At 42.6% G+C, this 23,178-nt stretch overlaps 4 protein-coding genes across 6 annotated transcripts in view; 3 read left to right on the forward strand and 1 right to left on the reverse strand.

The window, feature by feature from the left end:
* Window positions 1-397: 397 nt before the first annotated feature.
* LOC310781371 (retinol dehydrogenase 7-like) lies at window positions 398-4,391 on the forward strand. The gene is made up of 5 exons (XM_083641986.1): window positions 398-509; window positions 1,604-1,938; window positions 2,738-2,996; window positions 3,669-3,835; window positions 4,065-4,391. The coding sequence occupies exons 2-5, from the start codon at window positions 1,611-1,613 to the stop codon at window positions 4,265-4,267; spliced, it is 957 nt and encodes a 318-aa protein (XP_083498112.1). The 5' UTR covers window positions 398-509; window positions 1,604-1,610; the 3' UTR covers window positions 4,268-4,391.
* Window positions 4,392-5,414: 1,023 nt separating this feature from the next.
* Window positions 5,415-14,040, forward strand: LOC310781370 (retinol dehydrogenase 7-like). Its single transcript, XM_083641985.1, has 5 exons — window positions 5,415-5,552; window positions 10,400-10,719; window positions 11,546-11,804; window positions 12,255-12,418; window positions 12,825-14,040. The coding sequence occupies exons 2-5, from the start codon at window positions 10,407-10,409 to the stop codon at window positions 13,046-13,048; spliced, it is 960 nt and encodes a 319-aa protein (XP_083498111.1). The 5' UTR covers window positions 5,415-5,552; window positions 10,400-10,406; the 3' UTR covers window positions 13,049-14,040.
* A 951-nt stretch (window positions 14,041-14,991) lies between these two features.
* On the forward strand, window positions 14,992-21,052 carry rdh1 (retinol dehydrogenase 1; the record flags this gene model as incomplete). Its single annotated transcript, XM_083642252.1, has 6 exons — window positions 14,992-15,015; window positions 15,397-15,727; window positions 17,415-17,673; window positions 17,952-18,115; window positions 18,221-18,447; window positions 20,963-21,052. The coding sequence occupies 6 exons, from the start codon at window positions 14,992-14,994 to the stop codon at window positions 21,050-21,052; spliced, it is 1,095 nt and encodes a 364-aa protein (XP_083498378.1).
* A 149-nt stretch (window positions 21,053-21,201) lies between these two features.
* Window positions 21,202-23,178, reverse strand: part of lrp2a (low density lipoprotein receptor-related protein 2a) — a gene marked incomplete at both ends in the record, with an annotated part of 70,478 nt that continues 68,501 nt past the window's right edge. For all 3 annotated transcript variants that reach the window (XM_083641975.1, XM_083641973.1, XM_083641974.1), the window contains 4 exons: window positions 21,202-21,372; window positions 21,485-21,556; window positions 21,640-21,756; window positions 22,873-22,983. In XM_083641975.1, the coding sequence (XP_083498101.1) occupies window positions 21,202-21,372; window positions 21,485-21,556; window positions 21,640-21,756; window positions 22,873-22,983 (471 nt within the window). The remainder of the gene's footprint in view (window positions 21,373-21,484; window positions 21,557-21,639; window positions 21,757-22,872; window positions 22,984-23,178) is intronic.

Below are 23,178 nucleotides of genomic sequence, written 5' to 3' on the forward strand. Positions count from 1 at the left end.
TATCGTTGTGAGCACTGGCCCTCGTACCAACACTTTTTTTTTTACATCACTATTTAATAAATATTGATGTAAAAAAAAAAAGTGTTGGTACATGAAATAGGCTACTCTCAGTAGGCTATGAAGTATAGACTGTTTTCACAGAATTGTGTTGCTAGGGAATAGTCTGGTGGTCAGTTGCACTATCTGTCTAAAAGCTGTGTCATGAACACATTTTCCTCATCGTCACAACAAAGCGTATGTTATTCAGATTCTACGTGCATGTTGTTGTTTTTATATATATTAATGATTTTGCTAGTATCGGGTAATGTCCAGCAGGTGGCGCCCCTGCACGCTCTTCTCATGTATTGGAGAACATGCTGCTACATCCCGGAAATTAGAGGAGAAAAGGGGCGAAAATCTCAAACTGTCTCATGATCTCCACACAGGTGTTTCCAGTTCCACTGGAGTGACAGGACCTGCGCTGCGTGTCTGCGACGTTCAACACAGAAAACAGAAAATTCGATTTTAATGTAAGTTTGGGTAAACGTTCATTTTTACTTTTTGCCTTGATGTTCTTGGGTGACTTCAGTGCAAAGGTGCAACTTTCTCAACTCAGTTTCAGAATTTGCGCGTGTTTTTGCATAAATACCAGGAAATGATAAACTGTCTGTGTGGCCGTGTGATAACGTTAATTTATAATAAATAAAGCGCGTCCATGCCAGAATAGGAGTTGATGCCAAATTCCTGATTGATGTTTTCATTTTAGACTTTGATCCACATGGCTGTGATCTCTGATTGGGGCAAAAGGGTCTGTGATTAATCAAGTGATTAATCTGATTAATCTGATTAATCAAGTGACTTGACCCTGCTACAAGAAATCAGTATATCATCTTAAAATAATTAATGGTCACTTTTCCCACATTACAAAAGGATTAGACTGCTTAATTTTGTAAACATTTCTACAATATTCTGACCTTATCTGATGGATCAAGGACATCTAATATGAAATGCAGCCATCATGAAAAAGTATTTTCTCTAACTCTTCAGTGTGCCAGCACAGCATCCAGATCTACTTTGAGGAAGAGATACAGAGTGATTGTATTGTGTTTCATGTGTGGGGAGGTTGTGTGAACATAGCCACTCTTAGAAATTGCCTTACAGATTTAAAATGCTGAGTGTGGATAACATCTTAGATATTCTAGCATGCTTATTTTGCATGCTAAATCATGCCTTATGGAGCCGTTGTCATTTGGAGCCTCATTCATTATTAATAAATATATACAAAAAATATATATATATTTTTTCTTCTGATGACTACATCTGATAATGGACTACTTAAACCTTTGAGAAAATACATTTTCCCACCTCAGGCATGAAATCCTAAAAATGAGTAGGAAGGAATTTATATACTGTATGTTCTATTTAAAATATGTTACGGGGTTGAATGTTACAGGGTTGAACTTTTTGACTAATAGTAGCCATAACTCCATAGCTAAGACATTAGCACCATATGGCATTGAGGACATCATACAATTGTAATATCTTATAATAGTTTTTTAGGAAACCATCCATCTGTTAACAGCACAGTGGTATAATAATATGTTGTTTTCTTCTTTGCCTTTAGAAAAGAAATGTTTCTCTTTATCTTGGGCCCTATGAACCTGGGCCTGCTGACTCTGTGGTTCCTGTATCGCTGGTACAAGGAATCCCAGAGAGTGCCCAACCAGTCGGAGAAATACGTCTACATCACCGGCTGTGACTCTGGCTTTGGGAATCTGCTTGCGAGACTCCTGGACAAGCGGGGCTTCCGTGTGATCGCAGGCTGTTACACTGAGAAGGGCGAGGATGAGCTGAAAAAGGTCTCCACTGACAGACTGGCCGCCATCCACCTGGATGTCAGCGACTCTGAAAGTGTCAGCAGAGCAGGAGCTGTCGTTAAGACTCTGGTGGGAGAGCAGGGTAAGTGGCCTTGAGGGATGTATCTGTCATGCACACACTGTTAACATTTTCTATTTCATTTCATGGGTATCGTGTTCATCCCCACACTCGAGCCAAAATACTTTCAAAATTCATCTAAGGTTTAATTATAGTTGTAGCCCCATTATCCTCCCCTCACCCATCGCCTTTGGCTCCGGGATCCATGTTTGAGGTGCCGGGGGTATAAGGGTGTTTCTTACATGTTTTCCTACGTTGTATCGGAAAATTGAAACACCGTTATTTTGAATTGATTTGATTTGATTTGACGGTTACAAATTGAAATACAGTGTACTAAACAAAGTACAGACACGGATCTCAAAGAATAACATCAAGGATAAAGCACAATAAAGTCAAGACTTATTTCCATTGTGGTCCTTGGTCTAAAACAGGTAGATAAAAAAACAACAACAATATAAACATAAAATAATTAACAGAAGCATTCAATACAGTATGATTTATGCAATGAGAGATGAGAAACATACATATCAAAAGAAGCTGTACATCAGAGCTTAGACAAGGAAGCTTTATACCCCCGGCACCTCAAACCATGGATGCTACTGTAACATCATGTGACTGAGTTCCGGAGCCGAAGGCGATAGGTTAGAGAAACGTAATGGGCCTAAGTATAGCGCGGATTATGCATTCCACTGGGCACCATGTTTAGTCTGACATGACCTCACCTGCAGGCAGTATTCTGTCTCCAGAACATGTAAGAACATGCAGGTGAAGCATTCCACTGTATTTACAAAGATCTCCTTCTTGTTCTTGGTTGACACTGCAGGTCTGTGGGCTGTCGTGAACAATGCCGGCGTCTCTGTACCAACCGCTCGCACTGACTGGCTCACCATAGAGGACTACAAGTCCATGCTAGCTGTCAATCTGAACGGAGTCATTGATGTCACGTTGAGTGTCCTCGCTCTGATCAAGAAGGCCAGAGGCAGGGTGGTGAATGTCGCCAGTGTGTATGGGCGCATCAGCCCATTTGGTGGACCCTACTGTGTGTCCAAGTACGGCGTGGAGGCCTTCAATGACGGCCTGCGGTGAGTTGCGAGTGTTTGGTGCCTCAGTGCTTCCCCACCTTTTTCCTTAAGGCACCCCTATTCTATCACTGAGAAAACAGATGACCACCGTGACATATTTTATGGATGTTTCATATTATAGTCAATCCATAACAATAACTCCACAGAACAACGGACAACTGTACAATTAACCAAAATAGTAAACGCAATAGACCCTTCTCACGGGGGGCATTTTGTGTCGAAAAGGCAGGGTAAACACAGGTGCAAGCAAAACACTAATGAGGGTTTCCAACTTCCATGATTGGAATTTGGAAACCCTCATTACTGTTTTGCTTGCACCTGTGTTTATTCTGCCTTTTCGACACAAAATGGCCCGTGTGAAAAGGGTCAATACCTGCAGGAAGTTTGTGTAAAATGAATATTGGATGAATGTTGAGCAGGTTATGTGAAAAAATACAACTACATTTAGTTATTTTCTTGACACAAGTTGACAGAAGTTAATCAAATGCTGAGATACACTGTAATATTTTAAGTTTTCTTACACACCTTGGAAGCTTTGGCGACCCCTAATGGGGGTCCCCGACCCCCAGGTTGGGAACCACTGCCCATTGACCAATGCTAGCCGACTGACTTTTAGTGTCTCATCTCCTGGAGTGTTCATGACTTGTAGCAAATGTCACTTCTGTGTTTCAGGATCGACATGATACGATTTGGAGTCAAGGTCCTCTGCATCGAACCGGGGATCTTCAAAACAGCCATGTCTGATACATCACTTCTAAAGAAGAACCTGCAGAAATTGTGGGATAATTTATCTCAGTCTGTGAAAGATGACTATGGTGGACACCGTTACTTGGAGACATGTGAGTTTCTCTGATTGTGTTAGGCGTGTGATGCTCACTGTTGCCACTTGCCACCCATGGTCAAATATATGCACTCAAGATGATATATACAGTAGGGACAACAGATGACAATTAGCCTCGTATTTAAAGCATATTTACATTTGGTTTTAAATGTTCATTATTAATGTGCAAATCATAAATACAATGTCAGTCAAAAGCACATTAATGAAGGGCAGTGCTTCTCTTTCAGTGTTTGAAAGGGTGGATCAAAAGTTTGGCTTTTTCGGGGATGCAGACCTGATGAAGGTGGTCAGCTGCATGGAGCACGCCATCTCCGCTGTTCACCCTCGCACTCGCTACTCTCCTGGATGGGACGCCAAGCTCTTCTGGTTGCCGATGTCCTACATGCCAACCTGCATCTCAGACCGGATTTACCTCAAAGTTATGCCTTGATATGATGATCGATCACATGTGCCTCCTTTTCATTTCACTGCTGTAGCAGTGACTTTTGATATTGATGTTACAAGATCTGTATGTGTCTTCGATTTCACAAATGATAGTATCAAATAAACATATATATGGGAAAAAAAATCCTCTTCAGTTGTCCATTAACATAACAGTAACATGACTGCCACAAGCTTAATCATGGATGCCTTCCTGGCCATTGATGAGCTGTAGATCAAACCCCATCTCAGGCATATGACCTTTGACCTCTGCCAGGCCCAGGCTACATTAAGCCCCAGTTAAGCTTGTATCATTGTGAGCACTGGTCCAACACCAACACTTTTTTTTGCTGGGGAATAGTCTGGTGGTAAGTTGCACTATCTGTCTAAAAGTTATGTCATGAACACATTTTCCTAATTGTCACACCAAAGCGTATGCTATTCAGATCCCCCCCCACTCCCGATTTTTTTTATCCCCCGTTAGTGCAAATTTTAATGTATTTATCCTGGTTGCTGCTCCACCCTCTGCCGATCTGGGGAGAACCGAAACTGGCTCCATGCTTCCTTCGAGACATGGGCAGTTAGCCAGCCGCTTCTTTTCACCTGATGGGAAGCTTCAACGGTAGGACATAGCACGTGGGAGGATCACGCTATTCCAACAAGTTCCCCTCCCTCCGAACAGGCGCCCTTAACGACCAGAGGAGGCACCACTTCAGCGACCAGGATATTGCATGTTTTGGTGAGGGGCTTCCTATATGAAGGAAACCCCCAGGGGGCATGGGGGAGAACATGCAACTCCACACAGAAAGGGCCTTTTGACGACCCCACCCGGGCGGTGGCCACTCGAGGACATGGCACGGGCACGCACTCCTTCAGCGCTCACAGCGTCCCAGGTGGGAATTGAACCCAGGACCTTCTAGCTGTGAGGCGACAGCGCTTACCACTGCGCCACCATGCCCCCCATGTTATTTAGATTCTATGTGCATGTTTTTTTTTTAATATATACCGGTATATTAATGATTTCTTTGCTAGTATCGGGGTAATGTCCAGCAGGTGGCGCTGCACGCTCTTCTCATGTATTGGAGAACATGCTGCTACATCCCGGAAGTGAGAGAAGAAAAGGGGCGAAACCCCATGGCGAAACCCCATGGGCGAAACTCAAACTATCTCCACAGGTGTTTCCACCACTGAGCTAAATAAAAAGGTTTCCACTGGAGGGTCAGGACAGGACAGGACAGGACCTGCGCTGCGTGTCTGCGACGTTCAACACAGAAAACAGAAAACCCGATTTGAATGTAAGTTTGGGGAAATGTTCATGTTTACTTTTTGCGTTGATTTTCAATCTTGGGTGACTTCAGTGCAAAGGTGCATCTTGCTCAACTCAGTCTCAGAACTTGCGCGTGCTTTTGCGTAAATACCAGGAAATGATAAACTGTCTGTGGCCATGTGATAACGTTAATTTATAATAAATAAAGCGCGTCCATGCCAAATTCCTGATTGATGTTTTCAGTGTAGACTTTGATACAGTCAATAGAGAAAAAAAAATACTCAAGTCCATGTGAGTTAATGTACGTGAGCACTACCCACCCAGCAGGCTGCGAAAAAACGGTCTGTGATTAATGTAGGCGGTGCAAGATAGATAGTCATAGATATATACTTTATTGTAAACTTTATTGATCCTTTGCAGGAAATTGATGCAGCTACATTCAACAGTCAGGACAACACTAGGAGACAGAAACTGACACTGAAACATGTAGCTAGGCACAATAATACCAGAATAATTTGCTAAGAGTAGGCTACTTGTAAAATGTACTACGCCAATTAAAAAAATCTAATCTAATACAGCATTATGCTTAATTAAAGACTGAAAGTGCGAAAATATCCATAAAGTGACTTAAGTATCTAAATCTAAACTAAAACGTATATAGATATTTTTTAATATACACAAACTAAAGGTTACCCCATACAGCCATACTACCTATATGACTATATATATATATATATATATATATATATATATATATATATATATATATATATATTGTAACAACACAGGCGAGGCCGAGTCTCCAACTTACAAGCCCAACACGTTAACCATCAAGCTAAAGGGACAATCCCTTTAGCTAAGGTCCACGTGCTTGCTTTTATCCTCACAGACCCAGGATCGCTACACTACCTCCACCTGTGGGAAGCGCAGCCCCTGCGCTTCAGCGTACTCCATGCCTCACCAGCTTGGTGCAGCAACTGGCGGACGATTTCGGCTCCCTCACGCATCCCATTCGGGGCTGCCTTCCGATGACCGCGTGGCCATCCTATCCCACTTCTGACACCAATGTAACAACACAGGCGAGGCCGTCTCCAACTTACAAGCCCAACACGTTAACCATCAAGCTAAAGGGACAATCCCCTTAGCTAAGGTCCACGTGCTTGCTTTTATCCTCACAGACCCAGGATCGCTACAATATATACACATACATACTTAAACATATAATATATATATATATATATATATATATATATATATATATATATATATATATACACACACACACATACCGGTATACACATACATACGCTGAGAAGTGCATATACACAGCATACGGTCTATTTAGTGTGCAAATTAAAAAGCCTAATGGCAGCTAACGGGAAGGACTTCCTGTAACGTTCAGTCCTGCACCTGGGTGGGACCAGCCTACGACTGAAGGTGCTCAGCCAAACCACCTCCAGGGCATGGAGTGGGTGAGCAGGATTGCTGATTATGGAGTCGAGTTTTCAGAGCATTCTCCACTCTGCTGGCACCTGCTGGAATTTGTCCAGTTCAGTCCCAGAGGTGGAGCTCGCCTTTCCGGATGAGTTTATTTATTCTGTTCTGGTCTGCTGTGCGAGCAGCCTCCCCCCAGCACAGCACACCAAGGAACCGAGCACTGGCCACCACACACTGGTAGAAAGAGCACAGTAGAGGCCTTGCAGATGTTGCAAGATCTCAGCCTTCTTCACAAATACAGACCCTGTATTTGGCCCTTTTTTGTACAGAGCCTCCATGTGGGTGGACCAGTCAAGCTTGTTGTCGAGCTGTACTCCAAGGTATTTGTAGCTGGAGACAAGCTCCACCTCCGTCCCCTGGATGGTAACTGGAACTGGTTTGGGCCTCTTCCGCCCAAAGACCACAACCATCTCCTTAGTCTTGGATATGTTGAGCTGAAGATGGTTGTGGTTACACCAAACCACAAAGTCCTCGATTGTGCCCCTGTACTCCCCCCCCTCACCTCCTCCCTCAATACATCCAACAACTGCTGAGTCGTCAGAGAATTTCTGAAGAAGAAGATAGCCATCCCTTAACATGAACAGTATATCATCTTAAAATAATTAAACCACTTTCCCCCGCATCACAAAAGGATCAGACTGCATAATTTCTATTTATATATGTTGTGAACTGATCTGGATGACATTAAATGACAGCCATCATGATTGCTTTAACTCTTAAATGTGCAGATCTCCTTTGAAGAAGAGACTATACATCTCCATGAAGTGAGCAACGATCTCCCACAATTTGACTTCCGGTTTAGCGATTTTAACCCTAAACCCTAAACCTAACCCTAACTCTAACCCTAACCCTAACCTTAACCCTAAAACAACCTGAAACAACCTAACCCAAAAATTGTTGCTGGCTGAAATTGTTGCTAGCTTTATCCTGCTAGACGAGACGATACTGAGTGATTGTATTGTGTTCCATGTGTGGAGGTTGTTTGAAGCCCTGACGTTTGAAGGCGTAGTCTAGCTCAGTGTTTCTCAACTAGGGCTGGGTATTGGTTCAAATTTCAAGAATCGATTCGATTCCGATTCACAAGGTTCCGAATCGATTAATCCCGATTCGATTAATTTCAATATCGATTTGGTTAGTGATACTAAAACATGTTTTTTGAGCTGTAACCTGAATTACATGATTGTCCTGTTATGTAACACAGGGGTTCTCAGCAGGTGGTGACAAAGGGTAAATAACAGCCTTTTCATCTGTCAATAAAGACACTTTCACAATTATGCACAGTGATTTGATTTCAGCCTATATAATTTCTAAAAGTAGATATTAATGATCAAACATTTCCATTTATGTAGCCTACAGTTTATGTTTTTGTTTAAACTACAAACATAAATAAACGTCAACTTTCAACTACCACACACAGTCTATAATATTATAGCCTATGTTTATAAAAAAATAAATGAATAACAAAAATCGATCTCTGGACATATTAATCGATATCAAAGGATTAAAATAAAAATCGATTAAAAATCTGAGAATCTATTTTTTTTTACCCAGCCCTATAGACCCTTTTCACAGCCACCATTTTGTGTCTAAAAGGCAGGAAGTAACACAGGTGCACCGAATCCTTAATTAGGGTTTCCAGCTTCCAGTCCATTTAGGCGTTCCAGTGCTGGGGCCCTAATTAGTGAGTTGGTTGCACCTGTGTTTACTAGGGGTGTCACGATACACTCAGTTCACGATACGATACGTATCACGATACTGGGTTCACGATAACGATACGATACGATACGATTTTAACAATATTTTTTTAAACTTGAATAATGACAATATATGACTGAAAAAGTAGTATTTTATTTGAAATGCACAAATACAAAACATGCTGTTGTGGGAAATTGTTATTACAATAACAACTAGAAAAAACATGAGATTGGAGATAAGGCTTATCTTGAAATAGAATGAGTTACACCGTCACTTAGATTTACTTTGAACTAAAAGGTTTCTCAGCAGTATAAATTCTCATTATGCATCTTCAGTTTTTCTTCAAACTCAAACAACAAGACTTTTCTTAGTCTATTTTTTATGCATCTTCAGTTTTTCCTGTCAAGTAAACAGTTTTGCCAGAAACTCAATTGAATGGTTTCTCTCCTGTATAACTTCTCATGTGTCTCTTCAGAGACTTGTTCAACTGAACTACTTTCCACACATTGAACTTCAACAAACAAAGACGTTTCTTTGTCTACTTAAAAAAAAAAAAAAAAAAAAAAAAAGTTTTTTTTTTTTTTTTCACGATATGAGATTTCATCTCAACGATACATATCGTGACGTTTTACTATCGCGAAATTTCGTGGGACGATATATTGTGACACCCCTAGTGTTTACCCTGCCTTTTAGACACAAAATGGCAGCTGTGAAAAGGGCCCATTCTCAACCACTGGGCCGTGGCCCACTGGCGGGCCTCAGAGCGCCATCTAGTGGGCCTTCAATTACAAAACGTTGTAGCCACTCTTAGAAATTGCCTTGCAGATTTAAAGTGCTGGGTGGGGCAGTCAGAATAGTATCTTAATACATATCCTAACATGCTTATATTTCGCATCATGTCGTTGCAACTTGTCATTCGAATAAATAATAATAATACTACAGGACTTTTATATAGTGCCTTTCTAGGTACTCAAAGATGCTTTACATGAAACAAATAACATACAGTATAACAAACGTACACAGATACAGAACAAATACAAATATGGGGGTTACAAAATGAAAGAGGATGGTGGCGGTAGAAGTCAGATATTGTAGGCTTTCTTGAAAAGGTGGGATTTGAGTTGGTTTTTGAAAGAAGGCTTGGGGCAGCAATGGCGAAGGCTCTGGTCCCCCAAGGTGCGGTACTTGGTCTTGGTGATGGGGGTGGGTGGTGAAGGTTGGCGTCTGCAGATCGGAGGTGGCGAGTGGGGTCACTGGGGGAGTGGCGATGGAGAAGATCTAGCCTGGGTAAACCCAGCCGCCACGTGACCTGCTCTCAGACCTGCTCTCAGTCACTACCTAGTGACTGAGAACCAGAGGTCTGAGAGCAGGTCACGTGGGGGCTGGGTTTACCCAGGCTAGAGAAGATCTATCTTTGTATGACGGGGCGATATTATCGAGAGCTTTGTAAGTGATGAGGATGATCTTGTAAATGGATTCGCTGCTGAATCGGAAGCCAGTGAAGGTGTTGGGAGGATGGGTGTGATGTGTTCTCTGGAGCTGGGGAGTGGGTGAGCAACCGGGCAGCTGAGTTATTCTACTTATGTACTGTATTCTATTATGCATGAACTCTGACAGTTTAACTTGAACCATCCATCCGTTAAGAGCACAGAATAATATGTTTGTTTCTTCTTTGCCTTTAAGAAAAGAAATGTTTCTGTACATTTTGGGCCCGGCGACTCTGTGGTTCCTGTATCGCCGGTACAAGGAGTCCCAGAGAGTGCCCAACCAGTCGGAGAAATACGTCTACATCACCGGCTGTGACTCTGGCTTTGGGAATCTGCTCGCGAGACACCTGGACAAGCGGGGCTTCCGCGTGATCGCAGGCTGTTACACTGAGAAGGGCGAGGATGAGCTGAAAAAGGTCTCCACTGACAGACTGACCGCCATCCACCTGGATGTCAGCGACTCTGAAAGTGTCAGCAGAGCAGCAGCTGTCGTTAAGACTCTGGTGGGAGAGCAGGGTAAGTGGCCTTGAGGGATATATCTGTCATGCACACACTGTTAACATTTTCTATTCTATTTCTATCGTGTTCATCCCCAAACACTATTCATGTAAGTGCTACTAGTGCTAATGGTGTTGACGATGCATTTCAAATTAACACTAGGCACCAGGGTAGGAAATTAACTTTTTTTTTTTAAACAAGGGCTGTTTTTGCCCCTGTGAAATATATCTCTGGGGCATTTTTGGATCTTTTCCATGGCAGTTTTATCAAAGGTTGGGAAATACTTGAGTTGCACCTATGTAGCATGACAGACCAATCAATGACTCTTATCCAAGCATATTTTATTATTTCTAAAAGTTCATAAACAATCACAGTTAAATATCCCTATTTCCTACAACACTTTTGGTTGCCTGTTATTAATGTACTTGGCAAAAACATGAGTGAACTAGCTGGCCAGCTAGCTTGTGCTGCCTGTCACTGAGGTAAATAACGCTAGGAGGAGGAGGAGGGGGCGGGGGTTGTACGTATGCCTAGTTGGCCAGTCACGCTTTGCAAATACAGAATAACGTTAAAATACAGAAAGTATTAAACTCTTTATTTTATGGGGTCATTTAAAAGCCCCCGTCACCCCAATTCCAAGGGCAATTCTAGATTTTTTTCTAGAATTTTTCCGAGCCCCCGCTAATTTCCGACCCTGCTAGGCAACATGTTTTCTCTGACACAACCTCACCTGCAGGCAGTGTTCTGTCTCCAGGTGTAGCAGAGTGGCATGTAAGAACGTGCAGGTGAAGTATGTCACTGTATTAACAAAAGGTCTCCTTGTTGTTCTTGGTTGACGCTGCAGGTCTGTGGGCTGTCGTGAACAACGCCGGCGTCTCTGTACCGTCCGCTCCTACCGACTGGCTCACCATAGAGGACTACAAGTCCATGCTAGCTGTGAATCTGAACGGAGTCATTGACGTCACGCTGAGTGTCCTCGCTCTGATCAAGAAGGCCAGAGGCAGGGTGGTGAATGTCGCCAGTGTGTTTGGGCGCATCTGCCCATTTGGTGGACCCTACTGTGTGTCCAAGTACGGCGTGGAGGCCTTCAATGACAGCCTGCGGTGAGTCGCGAGTGTGTGATGTCACAGAGAAACACTTTAGTGGCTCATCTCATGCAGTGTTCATGACTTGTAGCAAACCTCACGTTACAGGATAAACATGTGTCTCATCTCGTGCAGTGTTCATGACTTGTAGCAAACCTCACGTTACAGGATAAACATGTGTCTCATCTCGTGCAGTGTTCATGACTTGTAGCAAACCTCACGTTACAGGATAAACATGTGTCTCATCTCGTGCAGTGTTCATGACTTGTAGCAAACCTCACGTTACAGGATAAACATGTGTCTCATCTCGTGCAGTGTTCATGACTTGTAGCAAACCTCACGTTACAGGATAAACATGTGTCTCATCTCGTGCAGTGTTCATGACTTGTAGCAAACCTCACGTTACAGGATAAACATGTGTCTCATCTCGTGCAGTGTTCATGACTTGTAGCAAACCTCACGTTACAGGATAAACATGGCTCCATTCGGAGTCAAGGTGCTGTGCATTGAGCCGGGCTTCTTCAAAACAGCCGTGACCGATCCGTCACTCCTGAGGAAAAATCTACAGAAACTCTGGGATAATTTACCTCAGAGTGTGAAAGAGGACTATGGACACCAGTACGTGGAGTCAGGTGAGATTCTGTGACGCTGTTTCAGGTGTGATGGCCACTGTTCTTCCCACCCATGGTAAAATTATAATGCAAAAAAGATATCCTCTTCCTATCTTTTTAATAGGTTATTATACTATAATTATTGTATGTAGAGTAATTCAATATTTTAACCGTGACATCAACCTGCCACAGGACAACAGATGAAAGTTAGCCCGGTCGTTAAATCGGACATATTTACATTTGGCTTTAAATGTCCATTAATATGCACTCTCCCTGATAGACAGACAGACGGATAGATAGATAGATAGATAGATAGATAGATAGATAGATAGTGTTTAATTCTGATGAGTTCTCGAATGTCCATCTCTCATGTCCGTACCAAATGTAAGTCAACAGCACATTAAGGAAGGCAGTGCTTCTCTTCCAGCGTTTGAAAAGATGGAGACATGGTCTAGCGCTTTGGTTGATGGGGACCTGATGAAGGTGGTCAGCTGCATGGAGCACGCCGTCTCCGCTGTTCACCCTCGCACTCGCTACTCTGCTGGATGGGACGCCAAGCTCATCTGGTTGCCGATGTCCTACATGCCAACCTGCATCTCAGACCGGATTTTCATCAAAGACCAAGTCAAGCCACAAGCATCTGTGCTGTAGTTTTTTGTTGTCGTCGTCGTCAGATCAGTTAGGGAAAGCTATGTGTTGATATGACAATCACATGTTCATTTCACTGTACTTTGATAACAGCAGTGACTTTTGATATTGATGTTGCAAGATCTGTATGTGTCTTAAGATTTCACAAGTATCAAATAAACATAATCATGTATGGGGGGGGGGGGAATCCTCTTTGGTTGCCCATTATGCCTGACTGCCACAAGGTTAATCATGCCCCCTTGGCTATAAGATAATTCATTTTATAGATGAGCTGTAGACCAAACCCCATCTCAGGCATGCGATGACCTTTGACCTCTGCCAGGCACCTACAGTACATCAAGCCCCAGTGAAGTTTGTATTGTTGTGCCCGCTGGCGCTGATACCACCTCTTTCTCACTTAACAGTATCACAACCACTGTGTTGTCAGTTGACAGTTGTTTAATTTCAGTGCTTCTCGTCACACCTCAGATTCTCTCAGTATGAAATGTAGGAACAGAAACAAGTGAAATTGAAATATTAAAGCCGTTACGCAGCCTCCAAGCCGAGGACAGATCATGTACAAATGCAGTGTTATCACAGTGGACTTTCGGTAGAAGGCGATCGCAGTTATCAGAACCAATGTTCAAGCCAGTGTATTGTATTACATAATCACATGCTTGGGAAATGTTTAGGTGTGTTATTGGTTTTCCAGTATGGACCTTTGACACTGCCGTCATATTGAAGCTGCGCCACAAGCTCAGCTGAAACATACCTGGAGCAGGCGAGTTTGACTGAGCAGGGATCTGACCGCTACACTGCATTTCTTTTTAAACCTATATACTATTTATACTATTATACTATTCTTGAAGAGGACACGCCCACATTTCAAGCACTGCAGCTATGGTACTGTATGTTTGAATTGTAATCCATGTGACAAAAAAAAAGTTTCATGTTGAATTGCTTTGTTGCATGAGTAATCTGAACAGCTAGCATACGAATGATGTTTAAACGCAATAAATGAATGAATCGCAGGCAGTGGTGGGCTGGTTGATTTTATGAGTGACTTCCAAAGTGACAGGCAGTGGGTTCATTTTATGGTTTATTTCCTAATCAACACACACACATGCACCAACTTGATGTGCACAAATGCCATCTGTTGGTCAGTTGCATTTGCCTACGGTATCTGTCCCCCCCCCCCCCTTTTTTTTATAAGGCTGACTTTTTTGGTTAGGTTAGACCACCTAAATCTGTTTTTATTTTACTGTACAACCCAGAACATGGTGCTAATGGTGTTAGCATTGTCCATCCACATACTGTTTAATGTTAGCATTTGAGCTAACGCTATTGTAACAAACTATCCAGGATGCACATTGCACATGCAACATTAGCCTACTAATCTGATTAATATGACATATTTGGGTGATGCACCCCATCAAATTTCTGTAGCGGGCTGTTTTAAAGCTAGAGCAAAGTTTCTGGTGTCATCTGAATGGAAGAATGACTAAATTTGAATATGAAAAATATAAATGTTGGTATAATAAATTTTGATTACCAGTCCTTTTCATCACATTAGTAGCTATAATTGGGAGTGATGGTGTTACAGTAGGCCACTGGTGGAAGTGCACGGTCACAATCTGGATTTTTTTTGTGTGGCCCTCTATCATCAAAGTTGCCCATCCCTGATAGCCTATATTAAAAACATTAGTAAATGATTGGTGAGTTGATGGGTGGACTTGCAGTGTGTGAAGTAGGTTATTGTAGTCTAGGAAAAACAAGTTTCAATAAAATGTGACTCCCTTGCCAAGTGTTTATATGCATGTATGTAGTAGGTGCAATGCTATTACTCATGCCCAACAGGCTATAATCCCTCATGACAGGCATCTAAGCTCAGATAAGATAAATAAGGATTACTGAGAGGGAACTGGAGGGCGCAGACATGCAACTTAATTCATATTTGTAATAGTCCAATGGATGAACACCTTGAATTCCAGGTAAGTAGGCTAAATGTATATGTGTAGCCCCTGTGTTTCTGTCCCTGCGTGCTAAATAATGAACATTTAAAAACCACACAAATTGATCACACGTTTTCCCCCTCAGGTGTCTAATCTGTTTACAGATTTGTCTGCGGTAAGTTCTCGTTGTCAATATTATCCAGCAAAAATATCCAGTTATAACAACAAATTCATGTTTATGAGATTATATAGACTATAGTTCAGTTATGTCTTATAGTGACGACTTAATAACGTGATGAAATCTGTCTGTAAATCATCAAGAAATATGATAAAGAAAATTCCACCACAAGACTTTAAATTGATTGGTTAAATTGTTGGTAGGCATATTCATAGTTTTGTTTTGTTTGTTGTCTGTTTTAGGTAATCCTGTCACACCTGGCCTTATCCTGTGCCTTAGTTGTGGCCATTGTTGCGGTCATTGGCTGGTACATCAGAGACTCCTCCACCGTCGGTGGCTTGGACCAGCAGCATGTGTTCATCACAGGCTGCGATAGCGGCTTTGGCAACCTGCTGGCCAGGCAGCTGGACCTGCGGGGTTTCCGCGTAATAGCCGCATGCCTGACGGAGAAAGGTGCCTCGGATTTGGCATCCGAGGCCTCCCCCAGACTCCAGACCCTTCTGTTCAATGTTACCGACAGCGAGAGCATCAGGAGGGCGGTGCAGTTTGTGAGCGCACAGGTCGGAGAGCGAGGTGAGGTGGGCGGACAGCAGGGGGTATGGAGGATAGATAGGGTGCCAGTCCGAGTGAAGCACTGGGAGAGATAATGAGATGCTGGACCACCCCACCATCCTCCTACTGATATGTGTTCGCCCCCCCTTCCCTCTCTCTCTCTCTCTCTCTCTCTCTCTCGCTCTCTCTCTCTCTCTCTCTCTCTCTCTCTCTCTCTCTCTCTCTCTCTCTCTCTCTCTCTCTCTGTGAAATAGGTGGGAGAAAGGGACAGTTTAACAGCTCCATTTATTAAAGGGGCACTTCACCAAAAAACAATGCTGCTTTATTTTGCACATGATCTCACATCTATCCGAAAACTAAACTAAATTTGGCAGGCATTCATTTAGTTTCACAGTTATTGAGCGTTATTGAGAGTTTTAGTTGATGCGATGTGATGTCATCGAACCTGTGGCACTTAATCATTGGGTTCTATGAATTACAAGTCTTCTCAACTTGACCCAAATCAACACTCAATAACTGTCAAACTAAATGAATGTCTGCAAAACTGTTGACAGTTTTCACATGTGTGTGAGAGATCACGTGCTAAATAAATGAGCGTTGTTTTTCGGTGGAATGTCCCTTAACACTTGATCCTCACTTTAACTGTAGAGACTATGGTTTTTGTACACTGTAATTTATTTAGTGTGCATGGTCTTTGTAGCAACAACATAGCACTCACACAGCTTCTAGCCATAGACTTCTTCTACTGTTTTCTACTCCTACTAGGCCTACTGCACATCAACAATGACTGTTTACGCCATCTTTTTTTCCTGCATGTTTTTTTAGTGGGGGGTTCCTATGTGGAGGAAACCCCAGGGGAGCATGGGAAGAACATGCAAACTCCACACAGAAAGGCCCTTTTTGACGACCCCACCTGGGCCGTAGGCACTGAGGACATGGGGATGGGGAGAGACACACCCTCAGCGTCCCAGGCGGGAATCGAACCCAGGACCTTCTTGCTGTGAGGTGTCAGCGCTACCACTGTTCCACCGTGCCCTGTATCCTTGATCGCTTTATTCTCCAAGCCACTCCAAGCCACTCTTGGGAAATCAAACCAGCTTCCATCACTAGCCTACTTTATAAAATGACTGAATGATAAATTCAGTTTTCTGACTGCAGAAATATGAGGTTGTGCAGTCTGATCTCTTTACCATTTTATAGCAGGCTACATGTATATCACCAGGCACCAGAGAGGCTAAATAGGTCATCCTTTTGCTGTACAATATGCAGAAGATTACTGGCATATTTTGATGTGATGCACTCTAGCGTCACTCTATTATGCAATTTAACAATTTCCTATCTGTAAACAAAAGAGATTCAAGATTCACTTTAATAGCCATAAAGTCCTTATTTGTGGGGGCTTTCGGGTCTCGTTGAAGAGGTGGATGGCAGTTGGGTAGTAACTGTCCCTGTGACGAGGTTCTGGTACCGCCAGACATCAGTCTTCTGCCATGGGGGAGGGCCTTGAAGAGTTTAGGACCATGATTCTCTGAGACCGCTGTAGCAGCCTGGCAGTGTGTGTAGATTCTGAAGGGATGGCAGGCTGCTTCCGACCACCTTTTCAGTGCAGTGGATGATGAAAGTACATCCTCAGGACAGGAACACAGATTTTGGTCTGCTGTCATTGGTAGTGAAATACTTGCTGGTGTTTCCTCTCTGTCTCTCTCAGGTCTGTGGGGCCTGGTGAATAACGCTGGGAGGTCCATACCCATCGGCCCAACAGAATGGATGCAGTTGGAGGATTTCACCAAAGTTTTGGATGTGAATCTGATAGGTGTCATTGAGGTGACTCTGCAGTTTCTGCCACTGCTGAAGAAGGCCCAGGGCAGGGTGGTGAACGTGGCCAGTGTCCTGGGAAGACTCTCCCTCACTGGTGGAGGATACTGCCTGTCCAAATGGGGAGTGGAGGCCTTTTCTGACAGCCTCAGGTATTGGGATTAAAACAGTTGCCGCTTGGTCACTCACATCTGTTCTAGATCAGGGCCTAGAGTTATTCATACTGCCGAAAAAAGCATCTCAGGTGATAGTTTTCATTCATTACAATAGCTTTTATTTAACACTACAGTATCTCCTTGCAAAACTAAGGAACCTCCTATGCAGACTTGCCAAACAGGCATCATTAACATCTCAGTCCAGCCTAAAATGAGCAAAAGCGCAGGACCACACCAGCTGCCCTATATCACTCTGTGCATCTTCTTGCACTCAGGAGGGACATGTACCACTTTGGCATCAAAGTGAGCATCATTGAGCCTGGGTTCTTCAAGACAGCCGTGACCAGGGTGGATCTGATTGAAGCCGACCTCAGGCGGCTGTGGGACCGCCTCCCTCAAGACGTCAGAGACTCCTATGGAGCTGCATACTTTGATGAGTGTGAGTCAAAGTAAACTGCAGTCAGCTGATCAGTGTGTTATTAAAAAAAACCACAGTATTGTTGTAATGCTCCTGTTCTTTGTTTTACATGCACTTTTCCTTCAGATGTGAAAGCTCAGGACTTCTCCATGGGCATCTTGTGCAGTCCAGATATCTCCAAGGTGACCAACTGCATGCAGCACGCCCTGACCGCTCGCCACCCGCGCAGCCGCTACAGCGCAGGCTGGGACGCCAAGCTGTTCTGGATCCCTCTGTCCTATCTCCCATCGTTTGTTGCAGACTTTGTTGTCAGCGTGCTCCTTCCTGTTCCTAAAGATGAAAGATATGTCCAAGTGAACCAAGTGGATGTCACTGACACCAACACATCAGAATCAGAAACAGAATCGCTTTTATTGCCACAACATGCAAGATTACATACAAGGAATTTGTCTTAGTGTCAGTATGCAGTGTAGCGGTCATGTCAATATTCAGAGATAAAGAAATGGGAAAAATAACTCAAAGACAGTCACAACATTGCAAGTGCAGTCCAATATGTACAATATATATACAGTATATATGAGTGGAGGAGTGTTCAGTAGGCATTACATTTTATGAATTTACATGAATTTACAGTCCGAGTTAATAGGCGTTAAATAGGTAGTGAATTTACATTAATTTACAGTCCGAGTTAAATAGGCATTCAATTAAATGTGAGTTACATTCTAAGCGGTGCACGATGTAGTTAATAAGAATAATCTAATGGTGTAACGTTCTATCCCTTGGATCTTTTATTGTCTCTATATCCATGAATAAAGTCAATCAATCAATCATTTCCATTGTGGACATTTTCTTACCCTAATATTAACCTAACCATCACTCCTCATGCCGAAACCTAGCCAATCATCACTCTGCATGCCTAAACCTCACCAATCACTCCTCAAGCCTAAACCTTTGCATGTGAAAGTTTTTGTCATTGCCTTGTGGTCACTTGTAGTATTATAGCTATATATGTTTTATATTCTTTGGCCAAATTAATTTAAAAACTACATTTAATGTGCTGTGTGCCATATCTGGTTTTATTTGGGGGCGGGACTTCATTATAAAGTAACTCTGAAGTCATGAAAATCAACTATTTTCTTAGCACCCCCACATATTGGTCTAGCCTCCCCCAAGCCCCCCAATAGAAAAATAATCCTGGAGCCGTGCCTGTTCATGTCAGTTGGGGGGGGGGGTTCAGCGGAGTTCAGGAGGTCGTGGGGTTTGTGGGGGTTGTTGGTAGGGTCCTTGGTGGAAGGGGCTTTCGGGCTTTGTTGGTGAAGCCGATGGCGCTTGGGAAGCTGTTCTTGTGGCGAGAGGTTCTGGTCTTGACAGACCTCAGTCTCTTGCCGAGTGGGAGGAGGGGTCAGCCATGATCTTACGAGACCGCTTCAGTGTCCTGGCTGAATGCAGGTCCTGAAGGGATGGCAGGTTGCATCCGATCACCTTCTCAGCACAGCGGATGGTGTGTTGCAATCTGTTAATGTCCTTGAGAGTGGCAGCGGCATACCAGACGGTGATGGAGGAGGTGAGGATGGACTCAACGATGGATGTGTAGAAGTGCACCATCGTTGCCTTTGGCACATGAGTTATAAATGACTAACGTGCTCCCACTTTGTCATAATAACCCACTGCTGTTGTATAATACCGTGTACTACATGGATATGCTGCAAAAATTAAACTGAAAGTGAAAAGCGAGTTTTCATCACATTCCATGGAGTTCTGTGGTTGAAAAAACAGTCAAGACTGTATTACAAAATAAGAAATTTATTCATTCACGTCTCAGCAGCATCAATTTGTAAAGAAAAAAAACATTTGAGCACGTTTATGATGATCATTGATACCTTTTGTCGTCATTATGATACAAAATAATCATTCTGCAAGTAGAGAATTTATAGCCCACGCTTAGAAGATGACATGTTTCAATCAGTCAACATTCTTCTGTATCCTCAGGTCCTTAAAGTCTTGAATATAATCAACTACATCAACTCATTTCCATGCAACATTCAAGTATTGTTCCAAACAATAAAAAAAAAGAGGCCATTGTTAGAATATAATTTCTAAAATATGATCATTGATTCAAATATCACAAAGTCAGGGAACGTAAAATAGAAACGAGTTTGATTAAAAGTAAGTACATTGTACAATAAGTATGCTTAGCATACTGTTCACGAAGTATGACACATTTTATCATGCGTTTGTACAGTATATACTGTATATTGGAGCACATATCTCAGTCAAATTAATAGCATAAGTTAAACAACTGCCAATTTGTTTTGTTTTGTATTGCTTTTTTGTTTATTTTTCAGCGCTGAAATGAGGTATATAAACATCAAAGATGACGTGAAACCATCTCCAGTTTTGTTCAGTGGCAAAAATATATAGAATTATTATCCAACACATCTCTAATAAGCTATCATGACACACCTACTGTACATTCACAATGCAGCTTACTAGTATGTGTTATTTTGTTTATGTAGCACTATTCATAATATGATCTATTTCAAACAGCCTGAAGATATTATTGACAAAATCATACTGTTCAAATTTACAAATATACAACATATTTATTAACATTTCTATCAGCAGCTTCAGTGCAAAGATATACATATTGTACATCAAAAAAATCATTAACACAATAATTGGCATAAGAAATATCAGAAGGCATAGTCACGGAAGACTTTTGTTCCATTATGCTATAGAAATGTATATCTCCTAAACAATTTGAGTTTTGTACACAGGCTGCATAAAAAAATAAATTCTGTGCAAAATGTGTCTTTTTTTTCTTTCTTTCTTTTTCGATTCCCGTCTGTGAGAGTGGGGTTATACCAGAGACGGTCAATATCAGAGCAAGACACTCCATCTTCCAGTCCCTTCCTGTATCTGTGCCACGGAGGTCCCGCCACGGCCACACCCACTTAGATGACTGCTCAGCCAATGAAGTTTCATACCATTGACAGAGAGCCAATCACAAGATGACGACCACGCCCATTTAGGGGGCCGGAAGAGTAGCATTTCTTATTATTGGCGGAGCCTGGAGTGGTGTGTCTATCTATATTAAAGGTCTCTGGTTATACATCGCTGTCCTCTTTAACGAGGTTGGCTGTATCTTTGAAAGTGTCCTCGGTTGGTGAGAAGGTGCTGGGACGATCCCTCTTCTGGGGTTTGGCAGGGGGAACGAATGGAGAGGGCTCAGTGGTGGAACTGCCCCCGCTGCTTTCTATAGCTTTATCATCCTTCATCTGAAAAGCAGTTCAGAGGATTGACTAGCCAAAGGAATAGCTATATGACCGATGTCTTCAGAAAAGGTTTAAATTGTAACTAAGATGGACAAAGCCAAACATTTGTTCTTACCTCTGAATAGGAAGGGTTTTCAAATGTGGTGCTTGGCTTCAATTTTCTTTTGAAGAAGCTCCACTTGGACTCCTGCAAACAAACACAAACAGTGAGATGGCCTCAATAAGCTGAGATGACTTGGCTGCATGTGGCTGTCAGGATAGGAGTCTCACCTGAACAGGTTTGGTACTGACGGTAGACGTTTGCACAATGCCTGCACTCTGTTCTACACGGTACGCTGGGTTCACAAAGTTGTTCTCCATCTGTTCACCGCTCACATTAACAGTTACCTGTTTAAAATGTGACACATGAAACATTCAATGATGATGGCTTACAAAACATTCAGCGGCTAGAAGGCACATGGAGTGCAAACCAACATTTTCCATCTTGCTGGTACAAAGACATCATTATCATTTCTTGATAATGAGGAGATAAATCTAGTAGCCAGTAGCCTAAAGTTACCAAAGTTTTTATCGATTGGATAAAGGATGAATGGATGATGAAAAGTTGATTTTTGAAGTTGAGAAATACCGGATTTTATACGACCCGAAGCACAAATTCTATAAAGACACTACCAAAAGTTTTCCATGTTGGGAGCAGCCAGGTTGCCACAGGAATTGGACTCCCAGCCTCATCAGGTAAATATGCCATGTGTAATCACTGTGTTCATCGGTTTATAGGTCATGTTAAATAAGGGAAGGGTGAACATGGATTGTCTATCATGATAATGAATCACTGCAATCAACTGTAAATACTTCCATTGAAAAGAGTAGGCCAGCTAGGAGCCATCTTCAGACTTGCATTCCCCTCCCCCATACACTTAGCATTTCAGTAGACCCAGGAGAGAAATAGTTGTGCTCTCTTGAAAACCAAATCCAGAGGTGAACTCTTCATTGTTATTCCCTGTGTCGAATTAAAAACATGTTATGTAATATTTTCTTAAATACATGATAACGAAGACAATAGATCTGGGGGCAAAATATATAGCGGACGAGCAGAGCGCGCAGAGAAAGAGAAGTGAGCTGCGCTCTCTGTGTGGACACTTTAAGCGCCTTCTGCGCGGAGGTGCGCTGCGCGGCGCATGCGCGCAAGTTCCGCGTACCGGTGTGTTCCCAGGGTAAGTGGGCTCTGTTTGTTTGTTTGTTTCTATTTTTGTCCAACATTGGATGATGTCATCAACGAGTGACATCACTGATGATGATGTCATAGGCATTGTGACACATGGTATAGACATTGTTCACCATCAAAATCTGTTCCTTGGCTCACGGCCTATGTGTCCACCAGACATATATATACAGTAGGCAGTTCATTGTTGACAGACAGTCAACAAACTAACAATGGCGCAGAAATATAAGTTACTGGGCAGAAGTAAATATATTTAGTGTGTAAATATATTTAGTGTGTACCTGTGTGGCGTGAATAACTGCAGGGTCAGTCGACACTCCGGCAGCAGTGGCATACAGAGGGTTCTCAAACGTGATTGGCTGCCTCCCAGCTTCCATGGCGAAGTTATCATCCTATGGCAAAATTAATTATTTTGATGAGATTGCTTTTCACATGATACATAATTCTTCCCCTGTGACCTCAAATGACACACCCTTGATTTGTTTGTTTCTCAACCGCTGCTGAGAGAAGCAGTCTTGAAGGTGCAAATGAATCACCTCTGTTAATAAATAACCCAATATGACAGAGTTCCAAAGACAATCTGGGTT

The sequence above is a fragment of the Poromitra crassiceps genome, assembly GCF_964638095.1.
Source record: "Poromitra crassiceps genome assembly, chromosome: 8".
Lineage (NCBI taxonomy): Eukaryota > Metazoa > Chordata > Actinopteri > Beryciformes > Melamphaidae > Poromitra > Poromitra crassiceps.